General features: G+C 39.5%; 3 protein-coding genes and 1 pseudogene across 3 annotated transcripts; 2 read left to right on the forward strand and 2 right to left on the reverse strand.

The window, feature by feature from the left end:
* The first annotated feature begins 4,990 nt into the window (after positions 1–4,990).
* Positions 4,991–6,750, forward strand: LOC141813011 (phosphatidylinositol 4-kinase gamma 8-like). Its single transcript, XM_074700928.1, has 2 exons — positions 4,991–6,255; positions 6,324–6,750. Exons 1-2 carry the CDS (start codon positions 4,991–4,993, stop codon positions 6,748–6,750), a joined length of 1,692 nt encoding a protein of 563 aa, XP_074557029.1.
* Positions 6,751–7,661: 911 nt separating this feature from the next.
* Positions 7,662–13,028, reverse strand: LOC141813792 (BI1-like protein). Its single transcript, XM_074701774.1, has 4 exons — positions 12,676–13,028; positions 9,520–9,633; positions 9,273–9,430; positions 7,662–8,050 (listed from the first exon to the last, which is right to left on the reverse strand). The coding sequence occupies exons 1-4, from the start codon at positions 12,953–12,955 to the stop codon at positions 7,844–7,846; spliced, it is 759 nt and encodes a 252-aa protein (XP_074557875.1). The 5' UTR covers positions 12,956–13,028; the 3' UTR covers positions 7,662–7,843.
* Positions 13,029–15,642: 2,614 nt separating this feature from the next.
* LOC141813791 (uncharacterized) lies at positions 15,643–19,035 on the reverse strand. The gene is made up of 7 exons (XM_074701773.1): positions 18,641–19,035; positions 18,462–18,541; positions 18,211–18,271; positions 17,459–17,516; positions 16,807–16,864; positions 16,391–16,463; positions 15,643–15,930 (listed from the first exon to the last, which is right to left on the reverse strand). Exons 1-7 carry the CDS (start codon positions 18,977–18,979, stop codon positions 15,838–15,840), a joined length of 762 nt encoding a protein of 253 aa, XP_074557874.1. The 5' UTR covers positions 18,980–19,035; the 3' UTR covers positions 15,643–15,837.
* A 1,560-nt stretch (positions 19,036–20,595) lies between these two features.
* Positions 20,596–23,229, forward strand: LOC141813012 (uncharacterized; annotated as a pseudogene).
* Positions 23,230–27,838: the final 4,609 nt, after the last annotated feature.

Here is a 27,838-nt window from a genome sequence, read left to right on the forward strand (position 1 = left end):
ATGAGATGAAGCAAGAAAACCCTTGTTTTCATTCTTCTTCTATGGTTCTGTTTCGGCCATGTGGGTGAGAAGGAGATGAAGACAGAAAACCTAGTTTCCATTGTTCTTCTTTTGTTTGTGGGTTGTGTGGGAGAAGAGAGGGAAGGCTGTTTGTATTAGGGTTTTGGACGTCGAGATTCATTGTCCGATCGCTGGAAATTGTGTCCAACCATTGGATAGGTTTTTCAACTGTTGCCAATCATATCTCAGTCGTCAGACGACCGTTTATTAATTTCACGAAAGCTTACAAAACTTTTGGAGATTTTTCCATCAACATCGAAAAGGTTCCGACCAATTTGTCCTAAATCGGCAGTCAATGATTGACCATCGAAACTACATTGAGAATACGATTCTCGATGATAGTTAGAAAGTCCCAGAACGATCGCGACAAACGTTGTTGCATGGTTTCCGGAATAAGACTTCTTTCAATTCGATCATCATCGATCATCGGCTAGTACCGAAGACGATGACGCGACTCATAGCTTTCGAAGTCATCCAGATGAGAGCTTGGCGTGGATCACCAGTAGAGGCGGGACTTCGATAAGGATCGCTCGATTGATACCAACACCGCTCAATATCATCATCTGCGAGGCACGCTTAGAATAATTTATTATTCTGTAAAAATTTTAATTTCCTATCATGCCTTATACATGTTATTTCCTATTTTGTCATGCGCGTGTTGTATAATAATTAGTCTTAATTATTTGTATATTTTTGTTGCGCACGTTTGTGAAACGTATAAATACGCACATTGCACCGAGACGATCTCAACACTGCAATGGTATCATCGAACTTGGACTCGATGAGCGATGTGACAAGCACAGTTTCATAGGATATTTTTGACTCCATCCTCATTTGCGAGATCAGTGTTGTTCCTTTGATTCACTTGAAAACACTTACTCGGGCACCATGGAGGGTTGCGATGGTGGTGAATCTACCAATGTGGTTGGTTCAATTGTCGCCAAGTCTTCTAGGGTGCTTACTAGGGCTATTGTTGGGGTTGAGAGTTACGCCAGCGACCACTTCATATGTTTGTTGTAGGACACTCACAACATGGTTTCCGCGACAATAGCATCACAAGACATGTCACAATCAATGTTTATTTTTTGACAAGGAAGGTTCTAATATCCCTGACCTAGGGGTCACCTAAGCTCTATTTATGTCGGGCTCAACCCAAAGTAGAATAATAGGTCTTCCTTGAGCAAAAGCTTGATGTCAAAGTGGAGGTCAGTCAAGACGTTCGCCACTTCCATGTAGGTTGGATTTTCTTTCAGCTTGCCTAAGTCAGATTATGATGGCAACTCCATCTGTCAACCAATCAGCTAGGAGAATAGCTCCAACAATCGAACATAGAAGTATCAAGTCTTCTAATACTTATGGGAGAATAATTCTCTAAGAATTGATCACACAGTGAAATAGAACATTCCAGCCTTAGCCCTTTTTGGGTAATAAAAATAATGAAAAATTCATAGATTCAAAGGTAGGTGGTACAGTCGAAAGATGATGCCTACTCCATAAAGCAGTCAGAAAGCATTGGGAGTTAATTATTGCAAGGGTATATAGAAATACTCAGATACCTCAACAAAAAATGCAAGCAATGGAATTTTAAGCCAGCCAGTCATTTAGCCATAGAAGAAGGTGGTAAAGTCGCTGGCTACAGATGCAGACATTGGTGTGATCGGGGCATGCACACTCGATGGTCTAGGGGGATTTCGAAGGTCATCCTTAATGGATCTCTATCTTCTTTCTTGTGGTTGATATGGATTTATACCAAAAGACAGTAGGTTCGTCTGTGGCCATGGCTAACTCACACAGCTAGCAAACTTACAAACTGGGGAAGGAAGACTTGCAGGATACATGAAGTTCACCGACGTCTCCCAGTGGTAGATGGCTACAACTCAGATAGGACGACGGAGGCCTTGCGTGAATCGACGCAGCGTTTCTACACGCCCTAATAAAGCCTTGTGCCCTCTCCCACTGTCGTTTGATGTGCACCACCAAATGGCGGGTTACTTGGCTCAACTATTCGATCTCGTGTCTTGATTTGCATGATCTCCACCATCCCATTGGCTTAATCTCCATGATTGCCTTGGCGGTATCAATATCTGACCACACCTCCATTAATGGTACGGCATAGTCGATCGGACTTGTGCTTACTAGCGATCTAGTAAATTGTTTGCCATTATGGTTTCTCATTGCCCGAGGAACAATTTATTGTTTGTCCCTTTGACTCCTGTTTTGTACGTTCGATCAAGGCATGATGTGGTGGTTCACTATCGATCAGTCACCACATGGTATGTGATCTCCCTTTTCATCCCAATGTGTTCAGTCGAACTCCTACCTTCTTTGACTAACTTGGCGGGAAAACTTGTGATATGATGAGAAACGTCAACACCATATGACGTAGTCAAGTCAATAGTCAAGCTAAGCTAGAAGTCAAAGTCAAGATGAGCTCAGATCAAGTCAAACCAAACTCGAGTCCAATCAAATTGACTTCGAGTCAAGTCAACCTCAATAATTTCGTTTGAATTGCATTCAAATATAGTTTGCCCAAATTAAAACTCTAATCTAACTTGACAGTTGTTAAAGTGTCCATCATAAATGAACACGATTGTTGAAGCGTCGACCACCAAGAGAAGTGTCCCTTGGCAAAGAAAAAAAGAGGTGCGCCTTTTGAGAATAAGGTTATCCTTTTGGTTTCTATTCAAAGATAACAAATTGTAGCACCTAGGTAAACAATTCAATTATTTTCTACTTTCTCAACTCTATTTATTTTCTTCATGTTCTCCATCTATCTCCGAAGTCTGATTTAAGCATCAAATTAATCTAGCCAAATCTTGATTCATTGTCCTCCTAATGTCTTTCTTGAATTTTTTTCATATCCCTAGCTAAAATATTTCGTACTCATAGTTGAAAGCCTGAGTCTTTTGAAGATCGATTTGATTGATATTTAATCGATCGAAAATACTTGATCATAATTATTTTACTAAATCATCTCATCCCTTAATTTAAATCAAATCATGTAATTGTATTTTTTATTCCTCGTGTTCCGGCTAAATGCCACCGACAGTCAACCCACCAGTCAAGGAAATATCACCTCAACCTTAGCGGACCCCGGTAGGACGAAGACCTAAAAGATCACCACAAACGAACGGATTAGCTAGTGATGGGGAGTCCCGACAGGCCACTCCAACGCTCAAGTCAGTCTCCGGCGAAGGTTAAGGAAGAAGAAGAAGCAGTAGTAGTTTCAGTATGCAAGAGTCGAGAGAGAAAGCTTGTGCTTGCATGGGAATTGATATACCTACGAAGGAGAACATTCCTTCTGATAGGGGAGCAGACTATGGTGGTATCTAGGGGACCAAACCTGGATCTTGCTGACATCTACACCAATAGCGTGGCATCTAGGAGACAGCGGTGATATGCCCTATAACTATTTGCGGCTTGATTCTGTACGTCACCTTTGTCATTTAGCTGTGAGTGGAAAGTTGGCAGCAATGACGAGGTTAGGCGTGGAGATATAACCATAGTCTTCCCCCTGTACGGCAGTTCACACGCTTGATTGTCTGTATTATATTTGTCTGTTAGCCGGAAGACTTGAGACTGGGTTGATGTCGGAGTGGGATGGGATGCCCGGGACCGGCGATAGCCGGGATTATCCGAGTAAGCTGAGCAAACTGAATGAACGAGCAGATCGGGTAGACTGAGTAGTCTAAGTGACCTGAGTGTTGACGACATAATGGGGCAGGATACCCAGGATCGGCTGTAGTTGGGATTATCATGGTAAAAGGAATGTCAGGACGAGCAGGCCGGGTAAACTGAGTAGTCTGAGTGAGCCGAACAAACTGAGTAAACCAGGACAAGCCAAGCAATAAGTGACCTGGGCGGCATTGACGTCGAAGTGAGGCGGATACCGAGGACCAGCGGTAGCTAGGCTCATCCGGATAAACGGAGTGAATGCCCAATCAGGCCGGGTAAATTAGTTAGCCTGAGTAAGCTGAATAAATCGAGCACGGAGGGACCTATGTGCTTACGGTGGAGTGAGGTGGGATATCTGGGACCAGCCATAATTGGGCTTATCCGGGTAAGAGGAGTGAATACTCGAGCAGGTGGGCCAAGTGGGCCGCGTAAGGGACGACTAGACTTTGATCCATAGGGAGATGTTGACCACGGATCCCGGGGTTGATCAGGTTGAATCGTCTGATGACTTACTCCACCCCATTAAATCTGGATAAGACTTACCACATCACCTCGTATTCATATATATTAAATAAAAGTAAACAAAGAGGAGAAGAGGTAGAAGAACCTCGCATTTACACGTCCATCAATCTACATGTCCCCAAATTTATCACTCAACTCCACTTTTGCAGGACTTCCCTTCCATTCTTGTCATGGCAGCTGTTGGCCGTCCAAACCCCTCTCTCTCTCTCTCTCTTCCGCCTTCCTCCGTTAGGATGAGCTTAATGAATAAATGGCGAGAGAGGGGAGGAAAAAGAAGAGCCCTTAGCCTGTGACTGACGTAGAGAGAGGGAGAGAGGAGGAGGAGAAGGGTGGCGGTGGGTTGATCGATCCGATCCAGCCACCGACGGCGAGCCCCGCAACAGTACAGCCGACGACGGACAAGCTTCTGTTCTGCTCCCTTTTGTTCTCTCTAGTTCCTAAATTTCCCCAATTCTCTTCCTTTCCTATCCTTTCAAATCAAATCAAACCAATTCAACTTTGATTAAATTATTTGCTCCCCTCGACCTTCGATTTCTCTCTATCTAACAAAAACAAAGCATCATGTTTTCTAGATCTTTTATACGCCAGGTTCAATCATTGAATTGATAGTTATTAATCTCGTCGATGTTATTGCAGAAAGATTCCGTTAATGCTTTGGTCGTCGTCGACGTCTGTGTTTGCAGATTATGATCGAGACAGGCGACGTGAACTACACAAGTTAAAGACCACATGCATGCACACCGACCACCCCACACCACCCGTCATGGCCGCCGCCGTCGCCGTCGACCATCGCCATGGACTTAAGCTACCCACTTGGAAGCGCCGATGCCGCCTACTTTCCTTCCCCCACCAGCTCTACCTCTTCGAACCCGGGCCTCCGTCCGCCTTCCCCTCCCCCGCAGCAACGCCCGCGCCGCGAGCCCCCTCCGCCGGCGATGGTCACCTTAAACGCACCCGCAAGTTCTCCCGCAGTCTCTCCACCCCGTGCCTGTACTCCGCCGCCGCCCAAATCGCGGCCGCCGACGAGCCCCGTAGGGACAGCATCGCGCGACTCGAGATCGTTTCTGGTCGACGGTCCCTCACCATCCACGCCCTCGTCGTCGAGGCCGCTATCGCGCTGGCATCCGGAGCTACCCCCGTCCCCGTCGCCGACGGCATCAGCGCCGCGCACTACCTCTTCAACCGCTTCGGCGAGAGCTTCGCCGTAATGAAGGTGATGGACATTGACGGCCCCCCGCCGCCGCAGCAGCAGGGGCGGTCACCGCTCAAGCACGTGGCGGCTCAGGCCAGCGACATGGGCGTCCGCGAGGTCGCCGCCTACCTCCTCGACCACGGCGCCTTCGCCAACGTCCCGCCCACGGCCCTGATCACGATCAGCCGTCCGATTTCCTGCGAGCCGACGAAGGTGGTGACGAAGCGCATCGCGTCGATCCAGCGGTTCGTGGCCCACGGGTACGACGCGGGCGAGCTGGGGCCGTCGCGGTTCTCGGTGGCGTCGGTGCACCGGATCGGGATCCTCGACGTGCGGATTTTGAACGTGGACCGCCACGCCGGCAACATCCTGGTGAAGAAGGAGAACAGTGGGCGCGGGAACGAGGCGACAGCGGAGCTGGTGCCGATCGACCATGGACTGTGCCTGCCGGAGCAGCTGGAGGACCCCTACTTCGAATGGCTGCACTGGCCGCAGGCGACGGTGCCGTTCTCGGAAGCAGAGGCGGAGTACGTGGCGAGGCTGGAGCCGTTCCGGGACGTCGAGCTGCTGCAGGCGGAGCTTCCGTCGCTGCAGGAGGCGAGCCGGCGCGTCCTAGTGGTATGCACGACGTTCCTGAAGAGGGCTGTGGAGGCGGGGCTGTGCCTGGCGGAGATCGGGCACATGATGACGCGGGAATTCTCCAGCTTCAGCGAAGGAGCCAGCGAGTTGGAGGCGCTCTGCAGCAGGGTGGAAGAATCCATGAGGAACACCTCGCGCTCGCCGCCCGACCATGCCTTGCAACAAAGGTTAATCATTAAGAACTGTATTTTCCTATTGATTGTTTCATCTTCTGTAATTTAAATTATGGAAACAGCGACGAGGAGGAAGCCAGCGGTGACGCCGCCGCCGCGGCGGACTTCCTTTTCGACATGAACGACAACGACGGAATATTCCCGGAGCAAGGCGCGGAGGACTTGCCCGACGTCCCCCTGTTGCTGCGGAACCAGGTCGAGGGGTCAATTAATGCTTTCGATGACCACCACGAGGCCGTCGCCGACGTCAGCGACAGCGAAGGTAGCGTGAAGGAGCACAGACTCAACTTCTCGGCGGTGGAGTCGAACAGCGGCGGGATCAGAAGCGTTTCCTTCGAGGGGTTGAGCGAGAAGGAGTGGAGGCTGTTCCTGGAGCGGTTTGAGAGGCTGCTACCGGAGGCATTCAAAACAAGGAAGAGTATGGGCCACAGAGGTTTGGTACCTCGTGCAAGTAATCACTCACAGAACAAAATTAATTATCTTAATTAATTAATTAATTAATTAACTAGGATGCTTGTGCACTTGTGCCAATATATGGGGATTAATTGGATATAGGTAAACGAATATATATATATATATATCAAAATATATGTAACTCTAACTTCATAGTTTTGAGTCAAGATCTCACTTCAGCATTGAGTCAAGATCTCACGAATATGTAGAGAAGAGATGAAAATGTTAAGCATACTTTGCAATTGTAACTTGATGTATAGGAAACTTCTTGGAATTAATTGTAATGGGAAGTTTGACATTTCCATCTTTTTTATCTTTCTAATAATATCGAACCAGCTCGCCAAGGCCCCATGAAAGCCTCCTGTGTTCACGTTTTTATGAGAAACAAATGAATGAATGAATGAACTAACATGGGAAAAATTCAAAGTGTCTTGTTTTGCTGCATGCTCCAATATTTGCTTTATGCTTACTTTGTTCATTCATGTTAACTTCTTCGTTCTGATATCGTCTACAAGAATATATCAATAATATATAGTTGGTGTTTTTTTTGGTTGGGCAAGGAGAAACCAATTCACTTGAGTCTTAAAAAGTGATAACTAAGGACATTCGCATTCATTTAAACATTAATATACACCACCTTTTTAATAAATATAAGACCCACATATCCATTATATTAACACACTCATATTCATTTTAATATTAACATTATTATTTACAAATCTTACTATCCATTCATTCATCTTTATTTTTATTTTAATTTTGTATTAAATAAATAAATACATCCACTCACATTAAATGCGTTCAAAGAATTGAATGCTAACTTGTGTGTGAGCGTTATAACACACATCAACATTAATTGTAACAGTATTTGGATGTTATAACAAGCATATATTAATACCAATATGGATGTTCTAATGGTCGAAAATGGTAGAAAGATTGATAAGAAATTGACATCAAGCACACCGTAATTGCAAACAAACTGATAACCGTAATACATCATGCACACATGTTTAGGGTAAAGGAGTTAGGGAAAGACTCCGTAACACAGCAAGCAAATTCTTTAACAGACAAACGAGGGTTGCAATCCTGTCAAGACTCTTGTAAAAAGTTTCTTACCATTTGATTCTTTCTAATTATCGGACCTTTTCAGCATGTTTAAGATGGTAATGAACAGGTTGAGGATGTCGAGGTAGAGATTGACAGATGCCCAAATGTATTCATCGTAGGTGTAGCGCTTTATTAAGTCCTCTGTGTCGTAGATGATGAAGCCTGAGAAAACTAGAGCACCAAACCCACCGATGACAGCAGATGATGTTGTTCCAAGAGGGAAGAATATCTGCAGGTCACCAGTATCAGATATCAGCAACGATTAATTGAATAAGAACAATATGCTAATTACTTTGTTTGAGTGCTTTACACACGTCACAGGCTAAGATGGCAGTGTAAATTTTTTTCTTTGTGTTCTGCATTACTTTGTCTTAGTAGTAAAGCTAGTTTGAAATATTAAGAGCAAAGATGGCAACGGATTTCTTTCAAAGGAAGCTCCCATCTTCTCATGCCTAAACCCCATATTCTGCTTTCTCATAGTGCAGTCACCTCACCATTCATTCACACTGTGTCTACCGCCTCCTCATCTCGCTTTTTTCCCATCAGTCACCCAACAGGCAACATCCCCACGAGAAATCTAGCTGCATCCTCCTTGCTCTTAACTGGCATTGTCAAACACTGCTGACCCATCCACACCATTGCTTTTTGCACCACAACATCCCCCCAAGTTGGCATGCATCACACAATTGCTAGATTAAAAACGATAATAAGTTATTCTGAGCTTATAATCCAGATCTTGTTTCTGACACTATCCAAACCTTCTCATCAGAAAGTTATGATCCTAATTATCAATCTTCAATATTAACTTTTAAAGAAGAAAAAACTTTATTCCTGTTATCTGTCTTAAAGGACAGAACTAGCTGGAACACATGGTGGGCATAATTTCAACCACTGAACAGAAAAGAATGAAACCTTGAAGCTATAAAGCTTTAGGAAGGCTCTTAACTGAGGAACAGTTCAGGCCAAAATTTTAAAAGATTGCTTGAATCTAGCTCTATATAGAAGCTTTCCTTTATGTGGTCAAGCTTCATGTGCCAAATGAATATGGACATAAAGACGAAAGATTCATAAGATACTACATATTTGTTTACATAACCTTAGTAAGGGAAAAATATGAACAAAACCCAATATATTTTTGCAAATCAAACATGTTGTGTGTCTAAATCTACAATAGACTGAACAGGAAAGAGAGAGGGGTGGATATATGAATGGAATACAGCAAAATTATGTAAGTATGGTTATGAGAGTTTATACCCTGTATCATGATAGAATAAAACAATGCCAACTCAAAAAATTGTTGGACATAATATGATAAATCAATGCAACTATGCAACTATAGGCAATCTGGTAACGCTTTCAGGTGTGTTAACTCTTCCAGTTATTGTTTATTTATGAATAATTTGTTTTCGCAGTAATTTGTTAGTTCTTCCACAATGATTGACTAGCCATACCTGTATAGTACTGGTAACAAGAAGAATGACGAGACCAGAAAATAGGAATGGCCCAATGTAGCTGAAGTCCTTGCCCTTTCTGGATGCCCAGAAAGTATATCCAGTCAAGGATGAAACAACAGCGGAAGTTAAAATCAATGCCTCAAGCACAATCTTTCCTGGAAACAATTAAGATCATAACTGTTAATAAGTGCAAGTGGCCATGAAAAGTTTAGAAAGTTATATCTTTATCAATCTATCAGGTCACCTTCAGTATTGGCACAGGCCACGCCAATGCTCAAGCTTAAGCACACCGTAAACAGCCCCAGGAAAGCAAGATTCAGTGGATGCTTTTGTCGATAATGATACAAGGGGAGTAAAACTGCAGGAGATAGGCTGTTAGATATTATTCAAGCATTTAATCATATTTTCATTGGTTAAAACTAAACATGAAGGCCAGAGTAAAATGACTATTACTAGGATAAAATAGCTTGTGATAGGATGTTTGAATAAATTATCCTTTAGTACAACATGCTTTATTTACTCGTTTAATACTATGCTTGAGAAGTGTGTGTGTCTATGCAAGCACATATATGGAGTAATTATACTAATATTATCAGTTACATCTTTCCTTTCAATTTAGTGAGAGTAGTTAAATTTCATTTCAACATTTTGCAATGCTCTCTCACAGCTGTCATTGTTCCAGTACCAAAATAAAAGTGTATCCACATCAACCACTGATCCATCATACAGCACTTAAAGTACAAGTATAATGCAACCACCACTGCCCACTCTTGTTGCTTTGCACACCTCCCTTCCTTAACCTTCATTTTCCCTCTTCCAGTGTCTTTAAGTGCTCAATAATTTTCCTCGTCTCCTCAAGTTGGGACATGTAAATCTCTAAAACTTGACCATACTGTAGGTTATTTGTTCTTATATTCTCCAAATAAAATTTATGGTCTTCTCTACATAATTCACTAATCCTAGGATTTTTATCCACTTTGAGCTTCACCTTCATAATGGGGATCCTCTACCAATCAACTCAAATTCAAAGTCATCATAGGGACCAATTGAAATCTAATAGTAGTAAATATCTTCCTTGGACATGATCATGATGGTAAACATAATTATCATAAAGCACAATTAATTTCCAACGAATAACCTATGCTATTGATTACTATAAGACATTTTATCTTATTGTATGATTCAATTCAATCTGAGTCTCATTCAGTTCAATCTGATTCTCTATGTTTGATGATCAAGGTTGATACATGTTCAAGATGGATTTCAAAATATCTTCTTAATAAGAAGGTATATATAGAACAACCTCCTGGATAGATTGGTCAACAAAGATACTAAATTGTGCAAGCTCAAGAAAGTGTCTTCAAGCATTGTTTGAGAAATATTCTCAGATAATCAATAAGACTGATCAATAAGAACAAAAACTAGTCATTCAATTTTTATATCACACCATGTTATGGAGATACTTCTGTTAGTAATTTGTACTAACCATATTTTCCTAATTGTAAGTATTGTGTAGGCTATCGCTGAGTTCACAAAGCAATTTTGATCAATCGTGATGTCCATCTTGACTAAGTCAGATCGGGATCAACAGAGCAATTGGATATTGATCAAGGAATAAACCATCTAAAGGCATGCCTCTGAGATACATTAAAATGATAGAAAAAAAAAGAACCTCAAATCTGGTAGAAATCAAATTAAACTCAATGAACAACTGGGTTAATCAAATGCTCTCTAGCAAATTTGGCCGAAAACTTGCTTAGTTCAACAAACCCAACTCAAGAGTCTTTTAGATAGGTAGGGTCATGCACTCATGAAGAGTGACATGGAACGGAAAAAGTGGGGAAAGAACCCAAATACAAAAAGAGGAACATGAGATGAGAGTGCACCAAAATTGAATCCCTAGATGAGAAAAGCAACAAATCAGAGAAGGAGCGCTGTTGAGTGGTAAAGGCAACCTGGCATAGATAAGAGGAGCATGAGTCAGCATCTTCATGAGGGAGGAGCATGTGTATCTATGTCTAGGTGGAGAGATGAGTAATAATGGATTATGAAGGAGGCAATTCACCTGCATGAGGGAGTAAGCTTTTAATCATGAGGTGGGTAGATTCAAGAAGGGGTTAAGGAAAAATCAATAATCATACTATGAATAAAAGTATTTATTAACTCAATAAATGCCAATTTAGTATTTGTTAATTAGTATTAATGATAAAAAACTATCTAATAAATGTCATTCACTTAATTTGATATTGTTAGTAACTAAGATTGATAATAATTTGATTGTGATATAATTTACCAAAAACTAAAATCAACAAAAAAAATTTATATTGTTCTCTTTTTTTTCCATTTTACATACTGATTTATATCCCAATGATCTTATCAATATGAAGCAATTGTTACTTGTAATTTCTTATTATGTTGATATCGATATTGGTTTTGACAACCATGGTAAATTCATCAAAAATTCAGCAAAGAAACATTATTTTCTTGTATTTGAGATTTGTTACGGTTCTAAAAGGGAACTGAAAAGAGGTGTATTATGAATCATCTGGGAGAGAAAGCCTACTAGATATGGACCAATAAACACTCACAGCATTCGTTAGCATATTCATTAGATTATTCCATTGACTCATTACAATGGTGGGAATTTAAGAACCCAAATTGTTTCTATTTTCTCTGTTTAACAATCTATAGCAGTGGGTTATCTCAATTCTCAGGCATAATGGATTTTGAGCTCTTAAATTTCAAAATTTTAAATGCTTGTTTTTGTTTTCTTGAATTTGACAGTTTGTTTTAGTGATTCTCAGATATACAGGGTTGTTCATAAAACTTTACTTTGTTTTGTACAATTCCTATTATCTACCACACCTTCAATTAATCTGTCAAACTGGTCAGACTCGTTACCGATGGCATGAATAATTTGTCGACAGGTCCAGGTTTAAGAACATTGGAAAGAAATTTCTCTTTGGAACAACCTAACTTCAACCTCAAATTGATCTAAAAATTGAACATCACTACTAGATAGAAAACAGGGATGAAATAGCATTAAACTACCATTTACCCAGTCCGTCAGATCTTCACAAGACCAATCCACGGCGAAAGGACAAAGCTCGGTGATCCTGCACCGCGCCTACAGAACCTATAGTAATTTTTACATGCAACAAGATACATGCTTCAGTTATGAAATAGCTTATCGCTTTCATCTTGTAGATTTATCGTCAAACTAATTCTGTTTAAAAGTTCAAACCCAACCCACTCAGCCCTATGTCAAGTGAATCAAGACTTTCTACAAAGGAATCGAGCATACAAGTTGTCGGCCAACAAGGTATGGTATGTTAAGATAATTTTACACAAGGATGATAGATCTGGAGATTAAAAACCAGCAAGGTTATAGGACGCTTACGGACGAGAGGGAGGATGGCAAGGGCGAGGGCGAGGCCGGGACTGGCGGAGAGGGCGGAGTTGATGGGGGGATGGAGGACGGTGGCGGCGGAGACAGCGGTTGTGAGCAGGATCTGGGTGGCGAGGATGCCGTAGACCTTGCGGACGAAGCCCCAGCGGAGGTCGGATTCGGCGCGAGAGAGGCCAGGGTGCAGCGGGGCCCAACCGGTCTCCAAGTCGCCATCGCCGGCGTCGACCTTCTCCTTCTCCAGCCGCGCGTACGCCCTTCCAAGAGTCGCCATTCTCGATTCCTCTGCTCTCGATCTCGATCTGGAAATGGTAGGCGAAGACCACGATGACCACGAGTACAAACAGCACCCGACGGTTTTTGACTTTTTTTTTTTTTTTGTTTTTTACTTCGGCTCTACGCGTAGATTTTTAGAAAATAATAATAAATTAAGACATCCAAATCGAAAAGCGTAAATGATTATATAGTAATTTTAATAAAAAATGTTATATATTATAAAATTATTATTTGAATTTTAAATTGGTCTAATAAGATGCATTTATAATTTATTTCACAGCTAATCAAATTTGCATCATGTAATAATTTAAAATGTTTACATGTTTGTTAAATCATTATATTATTTTCTCAAATCCAAGGAAGTTATAAAGGCTATCCGTCTTCCACACTTGATCATCAAGATTTGTATCAGTAACAACTTATGATCTGATTAATCTTAAAAATGAACTGTCCAACCCCACAGATGAGCACAGCTTCTTAAGAGGCTTGGAGGCTCCCATTGAGCATGTAGTTGTAAATAAGGCATCAAATCCAAATGCTCTTTTCCTTAAAATGTTAGTTCACTTGAGACATGTAAGCTAAATAATGTTTAGGTTGCAACTTGTGCAACTACTCCCTAGCTGCCGGGCATAAAGGACTCGATTATCTTTGAGAAAAAGGATGTCTAACTTATTTATAAATTGTAGTATTCAACTCTTAAAGAGGGAGAAATGGATGGTATAAACTAAGTCATTGAGGGGTTAATATAGTATTCTTACTCTTATTAAGATGAAATGGAGAATTCATTTTACATAATTAAAGATAGACAAAATTATTGTATTTAAAAAAAATACAATATGATGAATATTTTATCCAAAAATTTGTTCATAAACATAAAAGTTAGAACATGATTTTCAAATTTTTTTTAAATAGTAAAATTAGAAAATAAAAATATTTTTTATTATTATTTTAATTATCGAGGAGAGTAAAAAAACAATGAAGTCAACAGCGTCGCCGGTCTGATCCCGCGATGATTCGCTCCGGGTTGAGTTCGAACCAGACCTGGCGGAACACCTTGACGGTGACGTCGTGATGCTCATCGGAGTTGAGGGAGAGGTAGCAGGCGAGCAAGCTCTCCAGCTCCTCCGGCCGCCCAATTCCCTTCTGCTAGATCATTTCCACCATCGACTCCTTGAAGTCCCGCTGCGGATCGCAGGAGCACTTCACCACGACGAACAGCTCCAACCCCGCGTTTTTCTTCCTTCTCTCCACCGCGCGCCGCCATTCTTGTCCTCTCGACCGCCATTCTTGTCCTCTCGGCCGCGGTGAGCGCACCTTCACTTTGGGTCGTTGCCGAATCTTCCCGCTGATCGATCGCCGCGGCTGCGCATCCCTCATGCCTGACGAATCACCCGGCGGGACCCGCCGTCGCGACGGCCGAAGGGAGGCGGCGGAGGAGCGCACGGCAGGGGAGGGCGATCGCGGCGCAGCAGAGAGGGCGATCGCGGCGGGGAGGGCAATCGCGACGGCCGAAGGGAGGCGCCGGAGGAGCGCGCGACAGGGAAGGGCGATCGCGGCGCAGCAGAGAGGGTGATCGCGGTGGGGAGGGCGATCGCGACGGCCGAAGGGAGGCGGCGGCGGAGCGCGCGGCAGGGGAGGGCGATCGCGGCGCAGCAGAGAGGGCGATCGCACGGACCGCGGGTGGGGAAGAAGAATCGCGGCAGGGAGGCGATCGCGCGAGGAAGGGGAAGAATCGCGGGTTACTATCGTCCACGAAAAAAATAAGCGCCGCGCATGGGAATGGGTTTTGACGATAACCGGGGGAGGAGTAAGGTATGAAAGTAGGGATATCATATCCTTATTTGGATATCTATTTCTGTCTACCAAGCATTAAGAATGGGAATGAGTTCCCCTCTCCTAAACCCGTGTACCAAGCGGCCCCGAAGAATTCTAAAAACTCTCCTACTCAATCGGCGATATCATGGAGAAATTGAAAGGAGTTAATATTTCAATTCTCACCTTAATTTTCTTTAAAGTAAATATAAGAAATTAGCAAATTTGTTTATTATTCATCTTTCACTATTCTCCTATTTCCCTTCCAAATAAAGAACATATAGAGTAGTCATATGATTAGGGATAAATAAAACTTTGATCAATTTGAAATAAACAAAACTTTAATTAAATTAAAATAATCAAATAAAACAAATTAATTTGAAAATTCGAGTCAATTTATTTAAAAGTTTAATTTTTTTTGAAAATAAAACATTGATTATTTTGATTAAATGGATTCAATTTTTCCATTTTAAATTTTGAAAATCAATTAAATTTATTTATTTATTTATTATATATTAAGATTTTTAATCTTTTATTAAACCAATTAATTTTTTATATAAAAATAATATCTATATTTTTAATTTTTAAAAAATTAATTAATTCAATTATCGATCAAATTAATTAATTTAATATCTAATCAATTTGTTTGATTTTAATGATAAAATTCGATCAAATGCTTTTCTTCAACAAAAAGTGAAATTCATCACCTCAGCGGCCCACACGGTCGACCCCATGACCATCTGTAAGGAGATATATCATGAAGTTGCAGTTGGTCACGATAAAAGAGAGCATTACCTCAACTACACTGAGATTCTATCCTTGCCCACTTCAACATCTTTGTTCCGTCGTAACCAACTCAATTATGTCCCGAGAACTCAATCAAATGCTCAATCGTACACATGGTAGTCATGTTTCCCACAGATACATGATGCTCATAAATTAATCGTGATCTTTTCAAAAATTTACCAACAAGTTTTTTTTTTACCTGGAATATTTAGCAGGACCAAGCAACCTCTTGCTAGTCAATTCTGAACAATGCCTCGACTTTCCCCATAAAATCTCAAGAGACTACAAAACTGAAAGGGAAATTGCAGCAGATCGTAGCATGACACCGTCATCATCCCATTTATCCTGAGGAGCCGCCGCACCAGCTACATATGCCTGCAACGGATGAAAACATGTAAGATCTAGAGATGAACAAGATGAGCATCATGCCATAACATGAGGAAACTACACTAATTATAATATCGAACAAATGGTGCCTCATCGGCAGTAGCAACCTTGCGTTTAAAGAGTGAAAACTATATTATTAGAATCGTTTAGCTTATACACTGATCCATGCAGAGAACATAAATAAGCAATGATAAATGAAAGTAAAGATGATATGAGAAAATCTAAAAAGACTACTAAGATATTGTTTCTACTTGAATTTGAATATTATGTCCGAAATACTAAAGATTCTAGATATTTAGCAAAGAACAAAAGATCCATTTATGTTACAGCAAAAGTTGATCAAACAATGAGAAATCTATCGAAAAGAAGCAACAAATATGGCACCTAGGATGATGTAAATATGAAGATGTGTAAAGAATGAAAGAGTGAAAGTACTAGAAAAATCTACCTTTCCACTATCTACGCAGGCCACCATAGCAACATGTTGTGTATCGATGCCGAACTCATAGAAGTAATATATCCTGGGGATCAAATTCCACAGTTATTGTTGCTAGGATTATGGAGAATTCTACAAGTTAGAATCATTTAGACACAAATACCAACATTATCTAAGCAATACAGGCATCTCCAATGGGGGTTCCAAAATATAAAAAGAGACATGATAATTTACTAAGATTAACCAAATCTTAAACCATTTGATACTTTTAACACATAAAACAGTTATAGTCCTACTCATTATACTCAACTAAAGGAAGAGGGGAAACCAACAAATAAGTACTTGATGGAGGAAAAATGTTGGAAATAATCACCATGAATGAGCAGAATTATTTGAACAGATAACTCTACCTCTTAGGCTCAAGTTACCTAAAACTTTCATCTTCCTTAATCTTTATGGTGCGGCCAGAATACAAATTTGCACCACCTGTGGCACAGATATGATGAGCAAGCTGAAGTTTGGAGTTCTAAGAACTACATAATCGATAATATTAAAAAAGAACAATGTTGTAAGATTTCGTAGAAAATGTTGACTAAGTAAAAAAAAAAACTATCATCTTTATCCTTGATTCAGTTTCTAAGGTCATCATTTGCATTTGGACAACCACAACTCTTTTCTTTCTGAAGAATCCATATATTCCTTATCAGTGTATGAATAGCTATCTCTCGAACACAGGTTTAGGCTCAGCTTCAATGGGAGAACAGAGGACCCAATAATGCATGTTCATAGACTAGAAATTACAAGATCACCCCTTCCATTTTGAGATGATGACTAGCCATATCCTTCAAGCTTTTGTCATGCTTTTCCCAGAGGCCTAGAGAAACTAGAAACCAATAGGCTTTCGCTAATCCTCATTTTGTGTGTGTGTGTGTGTGTGTGTGTGTGTGTGTGTGTGTGTGTGTGTTTTGTATCAAAGGATATACAAAATCACTGATAGGGTTAGAAAATGAAACCAGTTTTATTACAGTAGGTTGACTTAAATACCAACTAAAGATGTATATTTTCTGATCAGAAAATTACCAGGTACAAATATCTTTGCAGCTTCCCTAAGAGATCCTAAATCTGTAATATCTTTTGCCTGTAGAAGTTATGTGAAAACACAAGCAATTACAAGTAGCAAATAAATCACTTTGATAAATCTGTAACTTGCATAGTGAAGTAGTATCTTAATTAACTTTCTACCTACTCCTGTCTTGATGCTTCTACTAGGCGATACAAATACAGGAATGGAACATATCAATTCCTAGAAACTTTTGCCAACAAAATACTGGAAATTGGCTTATATACTTTTTGTTAACTCTAGAATATTCCAACTCCTAGCCAAAGGTTAACCAAACTGCACATCAGACTAGCTCTGAGTTTATCAGACAGCTTCCATGATTAGGAAGCTGATAAGTCCTATATTGTTAAATATTGATTAATAAGATTCATGTTGGCTCATCTCCCACTCCCAGGACTAATAAAATGCCTTACGGCTTACTTTCTGTAGTGATGGGGAGGCAGTCATTCCTGCATTGCTATATCTTGAGCAAATTGATGACAACTAGCAAGTTTACACTTACAATCTTACCATGTATCCTCTATGTTGTGAAACAAAAATTCCCTGTTCATATTTGTTACAAGAGTGAACAAACTACAGTTACAAACATCAAACTTGTAGTATCTGATGGCGATTAGCAACTGCCAACATCCTTCACAAATAATATTTAATTAAACCTAGGAGAGTGGATCAATATATATTAACTAGTTGAAAACAAAAGTAGTTCACACACCTCTAGAAATGTGATCTTGAGCTGGTTTGATGGTCGAATAACCACAGTGAGAACTTCGGACCTTCATGAAGAGACAAGAAGAAAAAATCATAAACAAAAATATAACTGAAAAATGGGTATTAAATCACCCTTATTAGCACAACCCAAATTCAACTAACAACGGAAGGTAAATAGCAACTAGGCAATCAAGCAAATCTTGGTCCTGAAAAATTTTTTATTAAAGAAAAAAAGAGTTGATATATCTTTTCCACCTGTCCTGGGATGCGAAACGGGCTGCAAATGTCTTAGGTTTTGCTTTATCCCCATAGAATGAAAATCCGGTATTATATTCCTGTATGAACGAAAGAACTAGAACCAAACCAGATATAGCGAAACCAAAATTAAAAAAAAAAAAACAATTATGCATCCTAAAAATAGTCCTTTTCATCACCTCTGGTTCCATGATGTCCTCAAACAGCGGCGGGACGCGGATCGAGAATCCGTCGCCGTAGAACTGAAACCATGACTTGGTGTTAGCGATTCCGGCGAGAACAGGCTCACGGGGAGAGGGATCAGTCACCTCCGACAGGGAATCGAGAGGGGAGAGCCCAAGGGCTAATGCCGAGGTCAAGGAAAAGATGGACACGAAGATTTCTCGCCTGGCGGGGCAGCAACCTGAGGGGATTCTGGAGACGAAGCTGCGAAGAGGTTTTGCGGTGAAGTTTGCGATAGGGTTTTGCATTAGGGGAGGGGGTTTTGTTGCGGAGGAGAGGAGGAACCGAACGGCCATGGAAGGGCAAGGGCAAGGTATACGATGCAGCAAGAAGGGCGCTTCTCCGAGACAGCGGGAAATGGAGATAAGACGGCGGAGTGACGTTACTTTCAGGCAGGCGAAGTTTATTTTCATTGTTTATGTTTATTTTTTGTTCTCTCCTAGTAATTGCCTAAAAGCTCCATTTTATTTATTTATTTATTTATTAAAAATAAAAATAAAAAACTCCATTTTAGCAGAATTTTTACACTGAGGTCCTTTACTATTGTATGGTAGTGACGTCGAACTTTATCAACTAGTACATATTTGTTAGTATTTTGTATTCATTCCTACATTGTGATTAAACTTAATCGCATGTTTTGATATTTATATCAACGATTAGTATATTTGATAACAAGATGATTCGTGTCAAAATTGAGATAGGTTATTGGAATGAATATGAAGCATGGAAAGCATCGATGCCATCAAAATTGATGATTGTACCGATGATTTAAAGAATACAATGTAATTTGAGTAGATTATATTGTTGTTTTTATTATCAAAGTAAATTTTAGTAACCTACTTTGATTCATGATTGTACCGATGTCAACTTCTTGATAGGTCAAGATTCCATCAAATTGGGCAATACCCTCCAGTATCGTGACCAACTATAGTTTCTCGATTTACCTCCTCACAAATGGTCATGGGAGCGATCGTGTGGGGCCGCTAAGGGCGGATTCCATCTTTTGCAGAAAAGATTCCATTAAATTGCCCCCGTGATATAGCTGAGTTGGTTACGACGCAGCAGAGTTGCAGAAGAGGGCAAGGGTTCGAATCCTAGCGAAGCCAGGCAACACCCTCCTGCGTCGTGATCAACTGCAGTTTCTCAATTTACCTCCTCGATCAACTGCAGTTTCTCAATTTACCTCCTCACAGATGGTCGTGGGGCCGCTAAGGTGGTGGATTCCACCTTTTTGTAGAAGAAAAGATTCCATTAAATTGACTTCTCCGTAGGTCAGGCTTCCATCAAGTCGGCTTCTCAATAGGTAGGGATTCCATCAGGTCAACTTCTCGATAGGTTGGCTTTGCAGGTCGGCTTCTCAATAGGTCAGGCTTTCGTCAGGTCGACTTCTTGGTAGGTCAGCTCTCCAAATGCCATGCACCACAAAGATATTTGGTGAAAAAGATAGGAAAGACTTTAAGAAAGATATTAGAAAAGAGATCAAGACCAACCTTAACAAAACTCCTCCGATTCTCAAGTCAGATCTTATAAAAATAATAGAAGAAAACAAAAGACGAACGAATAATAAAAGAGTAAAGAATTGTAAAATTACTTGCCTTAATATTGTGACCTACTACCTTTAAATAGAGTAAAAAAGAGGATCTTAGTTAACAAAGGGTACACCTCTTCTCTCTTCGTCGATCGATGCACTCTCTTGGTGATCGACACTTCATAACCGTCAAGTTGAATTACAACTCAGAAATGAGAGTAACCATCAAGTTGAATTAGAGTTCAGAAATGGAGACGAACCAAACTCGGATGCGACTTGACTCAAGCTCTTCTAGTGGAATTCAACTTGACGGTTCGCCTCTATTGTCAATGCATATATCGTCGATAATTTTTTTGAAGGATTTTTCAACAATTATATTCTGAAATGTCGGCTCAAGACTTTGATCGATATTGTGATGAAGAATTTGCACCGTGGTTCAAATCATATGTAAGTAGTAGTCAATCTAACTTATACTATCAGTTATATATATACATATGAAAATTTTTAAACATGTTTTTTGGATTTTAGGTTCATGACAATCAAGCTCACCTTGAGCAGGAATTTCTATTTCATCTTTCTTGGGGTCCGAAAGCATTGGTACGCACATGGCCAGCATATTTCATAAATGGATATATTTTTCATACTCAGGAATATGGAATGGGAAAAAGTACAATGAATAGTGGGGTATGCGTTCAGTCATCAGAAAATGACAGAGGTAGTGCAAGTAATGATTTTTATGGTTTGCTCGATGAAATTATAGAGGTAGAATACCCGGGACCTGAAATGCGAGTTATTTTGTTTATGTGTCGCTGGTTTGACCCAATCAGAGGAATGAAGGTGCATCCACAGTACAATTTGGTTGAAATAAATCATAAGAAGTTTTATAGACGATATGAACCATTTGTGTTGGCACAACAAGCTATTCAGGTTTTCTATGCTTCGTATCCTAGTTTGAGACGTGACAAAATTGATTGGTGGGTTGTATGTAAAACTAAAGCACGGACAAAAATTGAGGAACGTTGGGAAGACATTGCATATCAACAAGAAGAAGTTAGAAACACATTTGAGACTGAAGAACATGTTATTTCAACATTACGAGATCCCAGCGGAATTGTAATTAATGTTGATGCAAGTGAAATTAATGATAATATTAATGAAGACGCTGAACGACGACGACGACGACGACGACGACGACGATGACGAAGACGACAACGACGATGATAATGACAATGAAAATGAGGATTTTGATTTTATATAAAAAATGAGATTTTTTATAAATGGTAAGGAAAATTTTATGAGTTATTTAGTTTTATTCGGCATATTTATATAACTTGTTGCTTCTTTACTTGTTTATACACTATTGATGCACTGTATTTTTTCTTATATGTTCTTACAGGTCATATTATTTATATTTTCTAGCTGTTTGACATCTACTGACCTCATACCTAGCACAGATGGTAAGTTTTTTCATATTCCTCTTAATGTAATCATTATTTATTATTTGATCTTATAACAATTTTGTTTCACAGTTTCGCAGAGGTGGACATAGACGTAGTAGTCCTGCTGGCCAGTCTGCTTCAGCACCTCGACAGTCTGCTTCACCTAGTGCTGCACCTTCACCGCCCAGTGCTGCACCTTCACCGCCCAGTGCTTGCACCTTCACCGCCCAGTGCTGCAGGACCTTCCCATGCACCTTCGCCACCACAGCCGTCGCCGGTACAGTCTCCAAACCCTTCTCCGGTACAGTCCACTACAGACCAACCTCGCGAGGTTGTAGTCCCTGAGGGCGATTCGTAAGTATATATCAATTTTGTTATATTTAGATTTTAATTTTTTTTATTACTAATAATGTTTGTTTGAAATTTTTTATAGTTTCCAAAATTCAGTATCAATTATTCGCAAAGTTAATAGAATTGTCAATAATCATTGGGGAGGAGCTTCATTAACTTACACCAGCACTCCAGAACCCACAAAGGATTTATGGTGGAGTGAATTTAAGGTATATGTTTTCTTAATTTAATTGTTATATCAAATAAAATTGAATATATCTAAGTATTTATTATTTTTTTATTTCAGCGAGCATTTACTTGGGATCCATCACATGAATTGGAAATAAAGAGAATTTTTTTAAAAAAAATGTGGGGATCATATTCGGCATACACTCAATCATGCCAAGACCAGAAACAAAAAACCACCGTGCATCACTGATGAAAATTGGACGAAGATCCTCGCTGTTTGGCAAACCGAGGAAAGTAAACAAAAAAGTGAACAGAACAAGGCAAACCAAAGAGTTAATTCTGGTGAATCATCTGCTACATATGCGGGAGGCTCCATCAACGTAGAGGAACACGCGCGCAGATTAGTAAAATCTTTTACACACTATGTTATTAATTAAATTTACCTTATTTCTCTATTTCTAACAATGCTTTTTTAGACTCAGGAGATGGGAAAGGAGCCAGTATTTATGGAGACATTTACCCGCACTTTCCAGAAAAAAGATAAGACTTGGAGCGGGGACAGAGCTAGAACACTAAAGGTTTAAATTTTAATATTTAACTTAAATGAATTTTAAAAGTTATGTATCTTCTTTAACTTATTAAATTTATTTATATTTCAATACAGGAAAAATATGATGAGCTCGAGCTAGCACAGAGAAGTTCAAGTGCTAGTGATACTGCTGATGGATCTGAGCCCTCCGTAGGAAATGACCTGAATATCTGGTTGGAGGTGACTGGAGGATCGAAGGGGGGGAGGATATTGGGATTGGGTTCTCTGAGCAGAACTCATCGAGTTCCTACCACCTCTTCTTCTTCCAGCCAACCAGCAATGAGGGCACAAATAAACAGTCTAACTGAAGAAGTCTCTCATTTAAAAGGAATAATTTTGCAAAGGGATGAAGAAATGAGAGAAATGCGCAGACGACAGGATTTGCTTTTCGCGCATTTTCAGTTAGACTCCGCTCCGAGTCAGTTGCCTCAGCCTCCCCATGATGCCGGTGATGACGACGCTTCTTCATAGCCTAGTTGTGTATTATTATAATTTTCCTCGCATTTAATATTACTTTTACTTTTTTGTATTTGTAACTATTTAATTTTTTACTAATTAATATTTTTATTTTATTTTGAACAGGGGTTCATCCAAGGACGGCGAAAAAGTAAATTTTTATATTTTATACTTTATTTGTAAAAAATAATTTTCTAATATTTCTGTTTGCTGATGTAGGAAAAGAAAAAATAATTCTGATGAAGAAGCGATCAGTGACGCAGAAAGTATCACCCGAGGCCGCCGTGGACGGTGATACTTTTGGATACACTTCTTTCTGGTCTTTAGATACTTTATTATGGATGTATTTAATTATGGAGTTGATGGAGATTGGATATGGATGTTGGTTTGTTTGATACTTTTGGATGGAGCTTGGATATGGATGTTGGTTGGTTTGTTTGATACATTTAGAGTTTGTTTGATATTGTTGTAGCTTGTTACCTTTGGATGAAGTTTGTTATATTATATTTTGGATGTTTGTTGTTTGTGGATGTGAGTATGTTTGTTTTTGGATGTATGTGGATGTGCTGGATGTTATATTGATGTAAACAGGTTTCATTTTTGCAAAAACAGATTGAATCTGTAAAATTTTTTTTTAATTTGCGATGAAATTTGCGACGAAATCGATTTTCATCGCAAACGTATCGTAATCACTGTGCCTCGTATAATTGGCGACGAAAACCCATTTTCGTCGCCATTTGGCGACGAAAATCCCTTTTTCGTCGCCAAATCTGCGACAAATCCATGATTTTCGTCGCCAATTGGCGACGAAAACCCGTTTCACAATTGCGAAATATTGTTTGTCGTATAATTGGCGACGAAAATAGCTTTTTCGTCGCCAAATTGCGACAGAAATTATGGACTCGTCGCTCATTTAGCGACGAAAAGCCATGATTTTCGTCGCCAAATTGGCGACGAAAACGTGATTTTTGTCGCCAAAAAATTTTGCGACGAATTTACTATTTTCGTCGCTAATTTGCCCATCCACGTTCTCCTTTTCCCTTCCTTTTCTTTGTCCCCGTTGGCGACGAAAAATTATTTCGTTGCAAATTTTGCGACGAAACAAATTATTCGTCGCCAAATGTTGGGACGGCAATTATTTTTTGTCGCCAAGTGTTTGCGACGCCAATTGCGACGACCTAGGAATTCGTCGTAAAATTTGCGACGAATGTGGAATTTTTCGTCGCCAAGTGTTGCGACGAGCTATTAGCAACGGAAAATAATTCGTCGCAAAGTTCGTCGCCAATGGTTTTTGCGACGAAAATTTTTTATTTTTTCGTCGCAAAATTCGTCGCAAATGTGCAGTATTTTTGTAGTGTAGCTTTTGCCCTTGTTCTAACTCAACAATTCAAATATGCAACAGATTTAATAACAATGATACTAAGTTGATAAATTTGACATGCAAAGATTTTACCAAGTTGACAAACTAAGTGCACAACAATTTAATTAAGTTAACAAGATGAGCATGCAATAATTTTATCAAGCAACACAAGTTATAGGTGGACAAAGCATAAAAAATATGATTCTTATTTCTATTAACTATTTTCTAGAAAGATTCTAGAGGTGAAACCTTAAAATGAATCTAAAAATATTAAATACAAAAATAATATGACTAACAATTTATGACAACAAAAATAAGAATACAAGTTACACTTAGAGTTGTCATTTCAGAAATTAAAGCCTGGAGTCACAGTACATCGTTACAATGAATCAAACATTATGGGCGACATTATGAGCACATTGAGGAAGAGAACAAATAGAATGATTGTATGATCAAGAGCGTTGTTCAAAGCCTTGCCTCAAGACCCTTTTTATAGTAATTCTTCCAATGCTGATGTGGTAGCCTCCAGTTGCTCGGATCCTCTCCAATCACTTGGACATTGCTGACGTGGTTGCAACATTTATCTGATAGATAACATCGTCCATGATCTCCAATCGACTGAACTCCATCTAGTTGCTTGGAGCTTGGTCAAATTCCATCTTGATCGTTTCAATCAGATCGTTGGATTTCATTATCCTCGATCGCTTGGAAGTAATCTCGATTGCTCGGACTCTGCGGTTGCCTGACCTTTCTCTAGTCATCAAGTAAGCCCCGACTCCGTCAGTGGAGGGTTATCACCATCCAATCGCCTGAACTCCCTCCGATCACCTAGAACTGTCGAGTTTAATTTCCCTATATTGGTTACGCGTAATGAGTAAGATATAAATATGAATTTACTCGTGCATACCTTCACTAGATGTTCAACTCCCAACTGACCAATTTATGGTGATTTGTCAAGTTTGAACTGCCAACTGACTCTTACTTAGATTTGTTTGCTAAGTCTTTAGTGTAGGATCGGGTTGGACCGGCTAGAGGGGGTGAATAGACGGTTTAGCAGAATGACACTTGTCTTTAAAAAAATTTAGTTGCAACTGGATCGTTACTTCCAAGGCAGTTAACGCTCAATCAAAAACTCCTTTAGGCAGAGAAGCCTTTACAATTGTAGCACAGAGACTTAGAGAAAAGATTACAAAAGTAATTGATAATTTAACTCTAAAACTCTAAGTCTATTTATAGCCCAAGAGAATAGATCTAGATCGTTGATCGTAAATGAACTTTCTCTTGATCGTTGATCCGTTGATGCGATCCTAACCGTTGATCAGAAATAGGCTTGATCGTAGCCGTTGAGTAAATAAGGATAAACTTTATCTTTAATAAAAGATAAAAAGAATTATCCTTAATAAAAAAATAAGCATTTATCTTTTATATTATAAAAGATAAATCTTATTATTTTTTCTTCTTCTCTTTTTTATTTTCAACCGCCACGTCCAAACGGTCCAAGTCTAAGTCTTCTTCTCTGGTCAAAGTCAACGATCAAAGTCAATGGTCAAAGTTAATAGTTTGACTTTTGTTGACTTTTTGTAGAATCTTCGATTGGGTGATTTCTGACCAACCGGAGTTAGGCTCACCCAAACCCGACTCCGACCTTTTGTCCCTCGAGCGTGCTTCCTCCCGGCTTCTCGACCCTCGGACTTCATGTACGTCCTTCTCGCTTTACCGGCGTACTCTTTTGTAGCTTCCGCGTCCCTCGGATTGCACAGAGCCCGTCAGCTCACTTCCCCGCACAACCCTTCTCGTTTGTTATGTCTTACGCTCGACTTCCTCCGTACCTAAGTTCTTGCACACTTAGCAGAGAGATTAAAACAATACAAGACCTAACTTAACTTGGTTGATCACATCAAAACTAACCAGGGCACCAATAATTAGCTCCCAATTGACTCCATTTGATCTTACTCTATCAGTTCTTAACTAAGACTTTTCTATTTAGTTCCCAATCAAGACTTGTATTGTCTGATTCTCAACTAGAACTTGACTCTTGCCTAGTTCTAATCAAGACTTGACTTACCTAATTTTACTAAGACTTGTCTCTATCAGTTCTCAATCAGGACTTACACTACCTAATCTTGCTAGGACTTTAATTGTCTGATTTCCAACTAGGATTTGTCCAATTATTAAGTTTTATACACCTACACACTTGACAACATCCATCGATTTACATATTAATTTTTTACTTATTCATACATCAAAATACAAGTTCAATGTTATGCTCCCATCACCCTAGTATGTGATTGGCTAGTCTCCTCATATAATCAATGTAATAATTATTAGAGACACCTATAAAAAAAATGATAAATTCCAATTAGTCACATTGACTATCTCTGGGATGATCGATTCGGTCCCATAAAAATTTCTTATCGATCATCAGAGTAAATCGAGAAGTGTACACAACGACCAGTTCAAACGTCCAATATTATTAGAGACACCTATAAAATTTTAATGTAGCGGTCAAACACTCACGATTCAAATTCAATTACAACGTATTATAAAAATTTTTCTAATGGATTCGAATAGTCAGATATCTTAATTATAAAAAAAATATTAGAGATTCATTTTCATATTTCAAATTTTAGCATAATACAATTACCGAGTACCCTATTTTTGGATGTTGTAAAACTAAAATACTTATAATATTAGATATTACAAGCGCAGACTAATTAAGATGAACATAAGTGTATAAAAAGATGCCTCAAATTCAATTTTTTTAAAAAATATATATATCCTTATTCAATGTGTGATAATCTTCTTTATAATTTTTTTTTCTATTATATCACTCAATAAAATTATAAGAATTATTTCTACTTCATATGCAACATATGAATTTTGCTCCCGAACTATAGTTAAATTGATTATTACAAGACAAACTTACTGCAATGGATAAGGATTGAATCTCGATAAACTGAGATAATACCCTCCTTTGTAGTGGTCAACTACAACTTTCTGATTTACTTTCTTACAAATGATCGTAGGACCGATCATGTAAAATTACTGAAATGATGGATTCCACCTTTACTGCAATGAGTCATAATTTTTTTTTAAACATACCAATTGCTCATAATTTTTTTTTAATATCAATATCCAACTTACATCAACTAATTAACTCATTCTAAGATGGACGATCCAATCCTACATTCAAACCACAAATAAATTCAAAAAATGAGACTCCTGACATAACGTCTCAATATCATTAGTTATTCAAACGTTGCA

Source organism: Curcuma longa, chromosome 20, assembly GCF_044706935.1.
Source record: "Curcuma longa cultivar G26 ecotype Majalengka, Jawa Barat chromosome 20, ITB_CL_G26_1.1, whole genome shotgun sequence".
Taxonomy (NCBI): domain Eukaryota; kingdom Viridiplantae; phylum Streptophyta; class Magnoliopsida; order Zingiberales; family Zingiberaceae; genus Curcuma; species Curcuma longa.

Bases quoted from the DNA above. Each gene is read 5' to 3' on its own strand.
- LOC141813011 (XM_074700928.1), top strand. From the start codon at position 4,991: ATGCACACCGACCACCCCACACCACCCGTCATGGCCGCCGCCGTCGCC. The intron at 6,256-6,323 runs GTTAATCATTAA...TTATGGAAACAG, and splicing joins GACCATGCCTTGCAACAAAG to CGACGAGGAGGAAGCCAGCG.
- LOC141813792 (XM_074701774.1), bottom strand. From the start codon at position 12,955: ATGGCGACTCTTGGAAGGGCGTACGCGCGGCTGGAGAAGGAGAAGGTC. The intron at 9,634-12,675 runs GTAAGCGTCCTA...TATCTCCTGCAG, and splicing joins TGCCATCCTCCCTCTCGTCC to TTTTACTCCCCTTGTATCAT. The intron at 8,051-9,272 runs GTATGGCTAGTC...GGTGACCTGCAG, and splicing joins TTGTTACCAGTACTATACAG to ATATTCTTCCCTCTTGGAAC.
- LOC141813791 (XM_074701773.1), bottom strand. From the start codon at position 18,979: ATGGCCGTTCGGTTCCTCCTCTCCTCCGCAACAAAACCCCCTCCCCTA. The intron at 18,272-18,461 runs GTGGAAAAGATA...CTCTTCATGAAG, and splicing joins CGTTTCGCATCCCAGGACAG to GTCCGAAGTTCTCACTGTGG. The intron at 15,931-16,390 runs GTAGATTTTTCT...CATCCGTTGCAG, and splicing joins CCTGCGTAGATAGTGGAAAG to GCATATGTAGCTGGTGCGGC.